Source organism: Stenella coeruleoalba (assembly GCF_951394435.1).
Source record: "Stenella coeruleoalba genome assembly, chromosome: 14".
Classification (NCBI taxonomy): domain Eukaryota; kingdom Metazoa; phylum Chordata; class Mammalia; order Artiodactyla; family Delphinidae; genus Stenella; species Stenella coeruleoalba.
The window spans coordinates 48,707,225-48,719,598 of record NC_137160.1 but is presented as its reverse complement, the minus strand read 5'-3'; the positions used below and the strand labels follow the sequence as shown (position 1 = coordinate 48,719,598).

At 39.0% G+C, this 12,374-nt stretch overlaps 2 protein-coding genes across 4 annotated transcripts in view; one reads left to right on the top strand and one right to left on the bottom strand.

Moving 5' to 3' along the window:
* The window catches only part of LOC307197462 (uncharacterized protein), a 520,611-nt gene extending 515,058 nt beyond the window's left edge, over nt 1–5,553 (top strand). Inside the window, exon 5 of the mRNA XM_079943364.1 lies at nt 4,657–5,553. Coding sequence (XP_079799490.1) covers nt 4,657–4,692 — 36 coding nt within the window. The 3' untranslated portion in view covers nt 4,693–5,553. The remainder of the gene's footprint in view (nt 1–4,656) is intronic.
* The window catches only part of ZNF521 (zinc finger protein 521), a 284,341-nt gene that overhangs the window by 23,106 nt on the left and 248,861 nt on the right, over nt 1–12,374 (bottom strand). For all 3 annotated transcript variants that reach the window (XM_079943362.1, XM_079943361.1, XM_079943363.1), the window contains exons 6-7: nt 5,570–5,701; nt 3,066–3,181 (exon numbers count right to left, since the gene is read on the bottom strand). In XM_079943362.1, coding sequence (XP_079799488.1) covers nt 3,066–3,181; nt 5,570–5,701 — 248 coding nt within the window. The remainder of the gene's footprint in view (nt 1–3,065; nt 3,182–5,569; nt 5,702–12,374) is intronic.

Sequence of the window (12,374 nt, the reverse complement as noted above, 5' to 3'; positions counted from 1 at the left end):
AGTCCTTCTTTCTGAACTACTAATTAGTGGCATAAAAATGTAGATGAGTTTAGGTGGTGTGACATGGATCAATTTCAAAATCTGCATTAATTTTCATACCGAGGCATGAACTACAGTGGGCTGGTAAAGGGGCTTCATTTTTCTACTCTGTTATTATTTTAGGTACCGATCTTATTTTCTATCGTCACCTTAATTTCACTTGATTTCCCCCCCTTATTCTAGAAATGCACAAAACTGTATTTTTTGTATACCTACCCCGACCGCTTTCTATGCAGGAAATAAATCATCAATATATAAAAGTCATATTAATTCCATCCTCTAAGCACGGGTATAAAGTGACGTGAGTAATGAAGACAAACGCACAGGACTGTGAACCTCTAAGTTCAAATCATAAAAATCAGAAAGGTCTCAAAACTAGAAGTAAAGTTAACTCTGATCCATTTTTCTTAATGTATTGAAACTAAAAGCCATTGTTATTACTAGGGATTTAAGAAAACAGACCTACACAGATATTTCAATGACTGTGGATATTAGCTGTAATGATTATCACATATTAACTATAAATACTGTTCTTATCAAAGGAATGATGTACATTTTAAGCCTGAGTATTCACATCAAGGCCAAATATGTATGATTCTGAGTTGTGGGATTGGAAAAATAAGCCTACAGCTTCAGATTATGAAAGAAGACTTATTTGGGCCCAGATCACAATTTGAATGAATGAGTCAGAAATGTTTTGAGAGATGTTTGACCTCGTAAGGTCTTAAAGACTCAGAAACAGTTTTGTGTTCGGTACTATGTCTTCTATACCAGCAGTTCCTAGTGTGGCTGGGGGACCTCCGGGGATCTCCTAGATCCTCTCAGGGAGTCTGTTAGGTCAAGACTAGTTTCACAATAACATTAAGACAATGTTTGCGCTTTATACTCTCATTACCTCATGAGTGTACAGTGGTATCTTCTAGGGGCTACTTGACATTGGAAGGTATAATTTCTCCAACAGCTAGTAGAATTGTTTATTTGTGTATTTTTGCGTTTAAAACATTTCTCAATTTTGATTTCTAATATGGAAGATATCAACAGATAGTAACCCACATAGATCAAAGCCCTTTGTGGTCTTCAATAATTTGTGTCAAAGCATCCTGAGATCAAAGAGGTGGAGAACCCCTGGTCTATCCAGTAATGGAAAGAGAGAATACTGTACATTCCATGAAACCCTAAAATACGCCATAAAAGAAACCTGGAGTCCTGAAGGATGTGCTTAATTGCTTAGTTTTGTCTGCTCGCCAATGGGCCACAGGCCACCACTGCTGGAGTGTGGCGTTCTTTTAATGAAAGACATTCAAGTGACCAGCAGGTCAGTAGCATTAGAACCTACTAATATAGTACAAAAGTGGATTTGTTGCAAACTTTTTTCCAGGAACGTTAGATAAGAAGCCAGTCACTACAGAATCTGTACAACTCTGATTTTAAGCTACTATGAATTCCGCTAATACTAATTAACAGCATCATTTAGGTGTACTAGCCATATCCTTTACAATCTCACAAACTCAAAGGACTTATCCTTCCATACCTATTGCAATAAGAATATACTATATTTTCCAATAGAAATTTAGGTTACTTTCACGAAGTATACTTTTAAATAATAGTCTAACTTGGTCTGTCTTCTATATTCAATTCACAAACAGATGTGACAGAGTAGAATTCTTTTTTGAAGTGATGAAAAGTAATAGAGCAACTTTAACACTGGTGCATTGACACATTATAACACTTAAATAGCATCACCCATTCTTTCATATATATTTTATCTGACATCCTTATTTGCTATTTGTTCACTGGTAGGATGAAAGCTGAGATGATAAACTGTAAATTCCTTATTTTGATACAAAATTCACATAAATATGGCTTCCTCAGAGCCCAGGGAGGTCCAAAGCTGCCCCAGGGTCCACAGTGTGGGATGGGAGATGAAGGAGTGGGTGGGGCTTTGGGTCCCTTAGTCCTGCCTCAACCACATCAATCACATCAGACCCTCTTCTGGTTGTTTAGGGAATTCGGTACCAAAGGAAAAAGAAAATCATCCCCACCCTATTTTAGTCTAAATAACTTTACTGATAATAATAATGCTGACAATAATGAAATAACTTTGAATTCTAATCCATTCTCCTCCAAGGGCACCAACAAGATTTAACAAAGGCATGTTACTCTTATATCATTCCATCTGAAAAATGAAGGTATTTATTAGACCCATTTTTCAGATGAAGTAAGAGGGGGAAAAATAGACTTATCTTCTTTTCACAATAAGGGACATTTCTAGGTTAGGATCCAGGTCTCTGACCGACACCAGTCCATTGCTAAGAATAATCAAACTGACCAAACATTTCTATAATATTTTAGAGTTTATACCCTACATTCAGACCTGTTATTTCATTTTTACCTAACAACAGCCCTGTGAGTGTTACACCTGTCTATTATTTCTTCACACCCGAGGTTCTGAAGCATTTTGGACCAGTGCAAGGTCACACATCTAGCAAGTGGGACATTCAAGGCTAAAAAGTCTTTGGGTGCCAAATTTGCAACTATAAGGCTGTCACTAAGTAATAATTATTCTGTCACGTAGAAGAAACAGTGGATAAGAGTATAGCTTCTTTCTTCTCTTCCCTTCTCCCTTCCAATTTTAAGCCCCTCAGGACAACAATGACCTGGACATCCATCCAGCTTGTAGCCCAGTGGGAACAGAACATGAATAAAACAGAGTTTGGGAGAATGGGCCCTGACAAGTGAGGTGAACGATCCTACAGTCCAGTAAACCTGACCCCTAAGTCTATCACACTGGGTCAGAAGATCCAATTATAGGCCTGTTCTAGTTCTTTTTATGATTGACAGCAGCCAGGGGCAAAATGACTTTGGTGTCTGTTAATCCGGCCTCTAATTTTCCCTTTGCCCCAGTACACACAAAGCATCATGGTGGCCCAGGGTGAGTGATACCGCGAATCCAGATTTAAAACGCCCTTGTTTCCTATAAGAAGAGCAACTGAGTTCAATGCCAGCCCTCCTCATGGGGATATTACCTGCAGCTCTGTTTGGAAGAAAAACTTCTGTGGACATTGTGTGCAGTCATAGATCTTGTCTTCTTGTCCATGGGCAGAGAAAATATGCTGCTGCAACTTGTTTGCTTGAACAAACACTGCAATGATAAAAGAAGAGTGAACTTGGGGTTATTTTCATTCCGAAATGCCCTCCGTCCATGACTCCCTGTGAGCAGCTGCAGACGGGGCAGCATGAATGGCATACCTTCTGGGGGTGACCACTGCCAGGGGCCTGGGGGAGGGAGTCACACGTGCTCATGCTTGGGTCTCTGGCTTTTGTTAAGATGCACTCTACCGGGCACCTAACTGAACCCAAACAGCTCCAAAGTAAAGGTTTATCGAGGCCCTGCCCCCCATAAATCTTTTAAAATGAAACTTGTCAGATGCACAGCACTGTCTGAACAGAAATGATTCTTATTTCTCAGCAACCCATAGGTTAAGAAATCATAGATGCCAAAACCCTGTTTACTGTATTTGCCTAAAGTCACAGCTACCGAACAGTTCTCTATTTAAATGTGTTAATGCTAAAAATTATATCCCACAGCTACTCTGGGGCACTGTCTATAAATGTGTAACAGAACGGCAGGTAAAGTCTCTTTGGATACTTTAAGATCAACTCAGCCTATACACTGAATGCAAGGGTTTCAATAATATAAACATGTTCAATTTTAATGACTACAAAACAAGGCCCTAAGACTGTGTAACAGTTTACCTAGGAGACATACTATTAATAATTAAATTGTATATGCCAGAGGCAGTGTTTGGGTTGGCAGAACTGACTTCTGATGGATGCCTGGTGCACTGTGACCTAAAAAAGTTTGCATCTACAATATTAATCTGTATAGGCAGGGAAAGGATTTATTAAAGATGCTGGCATTTGACTTTGACTCTAATCATTAAAATTATTCTAATTGCCAGCCTGCCTAAAATATTAGAATATTGTTCTTGTGAGTCATACATTTTAATCATATTTCTCATTACCTTAAAAAACTGCTCAGATTTCTTCTCCCCCCCAACACGCTTTATATTGGAAGGTTGTTTTTTTTTAAATTGCTTTTTCTAAAATTACTTCAAGATACACTAAAACACTTCAGGTCTGTCAGCACAGGAAAGGCAGACCGTTCATGATTAATGCATTTTTGTCTCTTACCTACATCAACCAAAAGAAATGGGGTTTTTATACTGATCTGCAACAAATCTCTATCTAACTTCGCACATTTTACGAGGCTCCTGGCCACAACATGAAAGGGCTGTTTTATTAGGGGTCTTAATCATGAGGAGATCTATGACCCAGTCCTCCTTATGAAAACTTACTAGGAGCTTTTATAAAGAACCCAGACTCCTGACTCATTGTATTAAGACAAATACTACATTACGGTGAAAACATAATATATATATTTTAAATACAAATTTGGAGGAATCAAAAAATAGTTCCAAAATAAGGAGCGGCTGATGGAATTATTGAATGAAGACGCCTCACAGGCAAATGGTAAGGCAGAACCATCAGCATAGTCTGGTACTACTTGTGCTAACTGTGTAGGAACATGGCCTCTCTCTTTTTATTTTATTACAGGACAGAAATCTACAGGCTGAATGCAGTGAAGGTTAATACCAATGCTTTGGAATTTTACACCGCAAACCAGGAAGTCACTTTTGAGAGGAGATGTTTTTGTTTTGTTTTGCCTTTTCTGACAAATAAGAAGGAAACACAGCCTTGAGGGGTTTGACCAATGAGCCCAAGACACAGGCAAAATTATCACAAAGGATTTTCCAAAATAACTCTGTCATTGTCGCGGGAGCAGCAGAAACGTGTGTGATCATATTTCAACCCCTATGGGCTTCAAATTATAGTTTCTGATTTGCAATTTTTCTTTTTGCTGCTGCTGCCGAAAACTATAATGCTACAACATCTCATAAAAGTTTCTTCGTAAAAGTGTAAACTTATATCAACTTCTGTTTTAAAAATCCAGTGACACAGGAAATAAAGGCCTCATCTAATGTGTTCATTTAATCTGTTTTCTAGTTCAAAGAATTGGGGGAGGGTTTTAATAACGCCTTTATATTTCATAGAGGGAATGTTATAAAATTCTCCACGTTTAAATAACAGACGTGTTGACAACACGGCTGTACTTCTTTTAGTCCCATGTCTTAGGATGAAAAAGCCACCTTTGCCTTGCTAACCTTTTAACACCGAGAGGAGAAAAGTGAATGAAACGTGGATGTCATTTTACAAATGGAAAAGTGCAAACTTCTGAGAGAACCTGAAATGCCATTTGTTCATCCTGACAGCTAACCTTCCTGACCGTCTGAGCCTCTAAAGTAGGTGGCAATCGATAATGCTAATCAGCAGAAATCAGACGTCTTCTTCCCAAATTGAACTGAAGTCAGATCTGTAAAAGGCCATAGCAGTGGGAAGTATGCCCTGGTAGGAGAGACAGGATGTGGCTGAGAAACTCTCCAGAGTTTTCCAGAAATAATCTTCCTACCTGTAAAGCAGACGGGACACTTGAAGGTACCGCCCATCCCTTCGAAGCTGTGCTCGATCAGGTGGCACTGGAGTTTGGCAGGCGAGTCGAAGGTCTGGCTGCAGAGTTTGCACTCATGGTTCAGTCCTTCATCTGTTAAGGAAAGTGCGTGAGCAGAGAAGTTGACGCCCATCGCATCTTTGACAGATAGTGAGTTAACTATAACTGCATACATTAAACTCTTTCCAGCCCCCAGTATAAATGTGTAGTAGTCTATATGGTGACTTCACATTATTTATGAATTTATATCCATTGGAAACATTTCTGGAATTTAAAATCGAACGATAACCACAAGGCAGGTTTTATCTTGGGGTAAAAATGCGTTTTATTAAGCTTTTAAAAGTAAAATTGGTGTGTCAATAACGAGGCATCTCCTTTTCTCGAACTAGCAAGATTTTATGGGCTGTGTATTTCCAAAGTCCTGAAATAAAGGAACCATTGAAAAATGAACAGCTTCTCCCAGGGCCTCTCATCTGGTTTATCTAGAAGGTTCTAGAGGTTCCTATTACTAACCATAAGGTTTTTAGTGGTTTTCCCATTGAAGACTTCCTTTCTCTACTTCCAAGATTTTCTGGCAATTTTGAAATATTATTAATGCTCATAGTGTTTTATAAATGCTCTTTTTTCTTGCTTGAAACTCCCAGTCCCCCATATCTTCTCAGTTCATTGCTCCCTTTATTTTGTAAGACAGTTTCGGTTTTACCCTCAGATCTAGACTCTGCCTGTCTTTCTCCAAAGGCACTTTCATGAGCTCCAGGCTCACTTTTGACTAGTCCTGGAGTTTTCTTTGATATCTCAGGAACAGGTAGAAAAATATTTTGATGTAATAACAATTGCTAGATAAAATGAAAAGTTTGTGTTATAGACAGAAAACATTATTTTTTATGTTGTTTTCCTCATTAAAATGTTTACGAAATTATACATTTTAGGATTATTCTAACTTGTTTCAATTTGCAGTCATAAGAAATGAAAACCCATAGCACTAGAACGAACAGCCTAACACTTCTTTGGTGCTCACTGTGTTCCAGACACCGTTGTTCTAAGTGCTTGCAGACATGAATTCATCGAATTTAACAACAACTACTATTATTCCCATTTTACAGATGAGGAAAGTGACGCCCAGAGAGTTGGACTGATTTTGCTCTGAGTCGTAGGAGCAACACTTGGTGGAACCAGAACTTAAACCTAGGCAGCCTGGCCTCAGGGTCCATGACCTTAGCAGACATGCTATGGCACACACCGGCTATTCCCAAGACTCTCATTAGGAAAAGCAAGGGCTAGGAGGCTTCAGCTTAACCTGAAATGTTAGCAAGTTATACTTTTATCTTCTCTTATTTGCAAAGATTAGAAATGCTACTAAGGACCATCTGTGTCAGATAGTCTAGGTCTAGGGAATGAAAGACATATTTACACTGTAGGGGTAACGAGTCTACACTCCAAAGTTATTTCCTTTTACTCAACACCACATGCATGCAGAAGTCCTTCACCAGTTGATATTACTGGCAACACAAAGGCCCAATTACAAAGTGAATTATTATTAGCTAACTAGGAGTAAAATCACTCTATTTGTATTCCTAATCTTTCTTCTCACGCAAGTATGAGTCTTTAGAAGCAGAGGATTGGAATTTGTAAAAAGAGAAGCAAAGCACTAATTAAGCCACCCAGTACTGTCTACATTTCACAGGAGATAAAAACCTACTCTGTATTTGGGTGGCACAGTAAATTCCTTGATTATAATTATGTAAGAAGGAGTTTAATTGTGCATACTGACATGACTAGGGGTTATACAAAAAGCTTTAGGGATTATATAAGATCAAAGGTTTTTCATCTGTTCCTTTCTCTCTCTCTCTTTTTTTTAATCCTAAAGGCACCAAAATTTTTCTAAATTTTGGATATTGAATAATATAAGAAACACTATTTATTGTAGGGAATTGGGTCAGTAAGTTAATTGTCAGAAATACTTGCCAAATTTAAATGTTTTCTATTTCCTCAGTGCTGTATACCTTTATTGTGATGGTAAGAAGCTTCCTAAGAGTTCTAATTTCATCTTTAAATTATGTGCTTTGCACAAGAACCAAGATGTGGTCTATGGGTGTGAGAAGCTATACACATATGTTCCAGAATTCTTAAACTTGCAACGTTTGTCAAGGAACGTATATAGGCCTGGTGGGTTTTCTTGGGGATGGTGACTGACTGTTACATGAACGTAACGTAAATTATGCACGTTAATGTGATCTTCAATGTGATGTCATCTTTCTTGACTATGAGTATTTTGTTTGGAAAAATAATAGAAGGGAAAATAAATGAGATATATTTGTATGAATACAAGGAAAATGTCCTCATAGATTTTTATTTATTTCCTATCCAAAGAACAGAGAAGTTCCATCACAAAATGTTAAATAATCAAAATTTAGTCCAGTGAATTCACAAAAAGGTGACACACGCTCATAAAGTATTTATGCATTATTAGTGCAGACCTCTTTCCCATGAATTCCGTGCTTTGTGAGGGCACCGATAGCAATGATAATAACAATAGCACCCAGCATTTTCAGAACTCTTTATAGTTTAAAAGCACATTGTAATGTTGAAAAAAACGTTGGACGTTCTATCTGCCTCTTATTTCTAAGTTACATAGAGGTCTTTTCCAACAAATAACTTGTCCTAGTTATTTGAGTAGGACAGAAAATATATCTGAATTATTACACAGCAAATGATAGATAAGCAAAAGCCAGGATGTTCCAACCTAGACAATGGACATACCCACCCATTTCTCTCACTGTTGTTAACTTCTCTGCTCATTTTCCCATGTTCACACTTACTTATCACCAAAGGGTCAAATAATAATGAATGAGGGGGGGGGGACCCAAAACATGGTTACAGCTGGTTAATAGAACTTATTTTGTACTTTTAAAAATTGAAGTGGGGGGGGATAGAGAATAATGGCAAACTAATAAAACTTATTTATAATAAGAATTTCAAAAGTTTATACTTAGTCTCTGTTTAACTCAGCTATTATTCATTCTATATTTGCATTGTGTGGCAAAGGGCAGTGTCTTAATTTTCAAAGAATTTCGAAAACACCCTTAGTCCTGGGGGGTCAAGCTCAGTTAAGCTCTGTTTCCTTTAAAAACTGAGCTTCCCTCCTTCTTTCTTCCTATCTGCTAGGTCCTCAAGAACAGTACAGAGTAACCATGGTTTCCATTAAACGTCCATGTTCATGAGGTGCACTGTCAACACCTCCAGCTTCAGGTCAATTTAAGCCTTAGACTCAAGGACTTTACCCAGGAAGCCACAACTCTCACCTTGTTTCCTAAAGGTGCCAAAAGTTTAAAAAATTCCATCAAAGTAACCATTTCTGCTCTCTGGAAAGGTAGCAACTGACAGTAATTGGATAATAATACAGTCTGACTCATTTATTAAAAAGAGATTCTGAGTCAACTGATTTAACAACCATTACAATATTCCATTAAGAATATAATAGGCTAGTGCAGCCCTATTTTTTATTAAGAGTTATAGGTGGCATCTATGGAAGAAACTTATAGATTTTTCTTCCTTTTTTTTGCTTATCTGTCTTCTTCAGATTTTCTACAATAAGCATAATTTACCTTTATAGGTTACTTTGAAAATTAAAGAATAAAAAAACACTGTCTTTTCTATACCCTATTAATAGAGATCGATTACAACACTGAAATTTTGAATGCCAAAAGTTAGACAGAAAATGAGCAATATTATGAAGTACAGAAAAACTCCAATTCTGAACATTAGACTGAAAAGTATTCTAGCCAAATACATGTGAAAGCAGAAACTAGCACATGGAAAGAGAGAGAGAAACATCACAGTGTGTATTAACCCACTGAATGAGAAGAATATGGAGCTTTCAATATAAACCCATACCTTTCCAGAACAAACAGAAAACCCCTCTCTCTTGTATCCTGGTGCAGGGGACCATGCATGCCGCCAGCACTGTGGGTCCAATGTCAGGAAAGGCAAGAGTGAAGCTCTTACCACTGAGAATGTGTTGGCAGCCAGCAACTTCCTGTCCTGGTCAATCACTTTAAAGCATGACCAGAGATGGTTTGGGTATAAATGAGAACACTTCAAAGCATGACTAAAGATGGTATGGGTATAAGTGAGAAATAATGTCATATGTATATAAATTTCAGCTAAAATAATTATTTCCATTTGTTAATCTTCATTTAAGTGTGAACATAAATGTAAACAGGAATCAAGTCTACATAGAAGAGACTGATGCTAATGTAAATATTTACTCTAACATTAAATGTTGCAAAGGAAAGAATCTGAATGCATAATTGCAATACAACCTTATGGCCTTAGAAGGGAATGTGATAATCATTTACTATAATCATGTGCTACAAGAACAAAATCTGTTTGTCTAAGGCCAGTTCAAAGGGGAATGATCATTTCTCTCTCTCCAATTTATAAAACCTGGATGAACACAACTATTAAGCAGTCAGTTTTGTAACAGAAAAGATAATAGTTACCATTCGGGTGCTCAAGTGCAACCCACGTTATAAGCTCCAACACGGCAACTGTTAGCTGAACACAAGACACTGACATTTCAATATAAGCTTTAAACAAGAGAAACCCTTCAAGCAGCCTCTAGACTCTGTGTCTCATGTTTATACTCCTTTTCCTTCAGTAAAAACAAAAATCTAGAGCAGCTACAAGCAAATGTTCAGTGGTTGACTTACATGTAGCTGTTATCCAAGGAATCACTGGGGGACTCCTAATATCATCTGATCAACACTGCAGCCATTACTAAGGACCAATTTGTAACCGTTTCTAAGTAGAACTCCTTCTCTTACTTACCCTCGAGACTGGACAGAAGGGTCCTCCAGCCTCTTCCACTGCATAAATCTATAGGCTAAAGTCCAAAGCTAGAAACCCCTCCTGGTGCATCACCACGTGGCAGGGGCCATACTTAAAAGCTCTGAACTGAGTGAGAGTAAACTCTGCCCTCAGAATCCAAACAGAGGAATCAAACGCCCTGCAGTTGCAATTTTTCCAGTTTGAATGTGTGTACCACTGTATCCTTATATATATTTTTAAATCCAAGAAAACTATGCCCTAAACCAATTCCCAACCCCCAACCCTTTACTTTGCTTCTCCTCTTCCCTGAGTTAATTTCCAAGCACACATTTATAAGCTAGGGGTCTGAGGAGTAACAAAGAAAAGCCGTACATGACAAAACTCACCCCTTGGCTACGCTGGCTCACCCTAGAAACCAGGAGTAGAAGAATAGGCAGACTGTACTGCAATTTACCATGCACACAGTCATCACATCTTTCTAGGCTGTGCTCAGGCCACTGTAATTTGTTGTGTTATATACAGCACATATTTCACAACTGTAACACAAACACACTGAAGTGCTAACTTGGCAATGGGGAATATTACTCAGCCCTCGAAGTCGGCCACTAGATTAGTCATTAAGCCCCCAAAGTAAGGGAGCATTTGAAAATACTGAATATTGTGTGAACCTTTTCCTCACACTAGTTAAAAAGTTTTGCCCTGGGCTTCCCTGGTGGCGCAGTGGTTGGGGGTCCGCCTGCCGATGCAGGGGACACGGGTTCGTGCCCCGGTCTGGGAAGATCCCACATGCCGTGGAGCGGCTGGGCCCGTGAGCCATGGCCGCTGAGCCTGTGCGTCCGGAGCCTGTGCGTCCGGAGCCTGTGCTCCGCAATGGGAGAGGCCACAACAGTGAGAGGCCCGTGTACCGCAAAAAAGATAAAAACAAAAAGTTCTGCCCTATCCTTCTGAACAATTCAACATGAAAATGAATGTTGCCTGAAGACTGTCACAGCACTTTCTTGGGTTTTTCTCAATGGCAATATGAGAATGTCTGGCACTGTCAGTATTTCCATGCCACATAAGAGAGAAGTAAGAGATATAAGCATAAGACTCCCAATAAGACAGGAAGGGCACTGGGAATCCCAAGAGTAAATGAGGATTGGGTACCTTAGCTTTGTCTGTCCGTACACAAAATGTCTAACCCTTAGGTATGCCAAGAAAAGCAAAATGATAAACCTCCCCTATGCTTCGGCCAGAATCTTATTTCAAGGAGGCCTACAAGGTGCAGGTCTGCACTGAACCCAGTTACTACCTGCTTTTGGCCAGGGGTCTAAAGACAATGATGTTTTTGCACTTTATAAGCAGAACCACTGATCCTGACACTGTTATTTCCTGTCTTGAACTTCTCATTATCAGCAGGGCTGGAGCAGGAAATGATTCAACTGGGGTAGGCTGCATTGTACCCAGCAGATTTTAAAGAGCCCAGGGGCTGCCTAGAGCCCCATAAACATCAGCAGCTTGGAAACTAGCAGGCGGTCCAGGTGGGTTGGGATGGGAGAGGCAGGCAGTGGGATTTTAGATGCTCTGAGATGCAATATTGTCCAATTCCTTGGCTATTATTATCAGTTGTGTTAGCAGTTGGGTAGCAGTTATTAGAATATTCTCACATAGGAGAAAACATTGGAAAGCTGTTCAAACAATAAACAATAAAACAAACAACCCACTGAAAAGGTGGCTTTCCTCCACCTGTAGGGACTCCGCAGCGATACTTTGGCTCAAGTTCGGAATCAGGGCTAAGGATGCAGACTGAACCTGACCAGTACGTAGGCACCTCCAGGTCTGCATCCTTCTCTTCACTTTTCTCATCTAAACATGGACCCATAGCTGAAGTCTCAGAGTGTGTATTATACAGTGCTGGCAAGTAGCTTTAAAGGCAAACATCTGGGGTTCAAATATT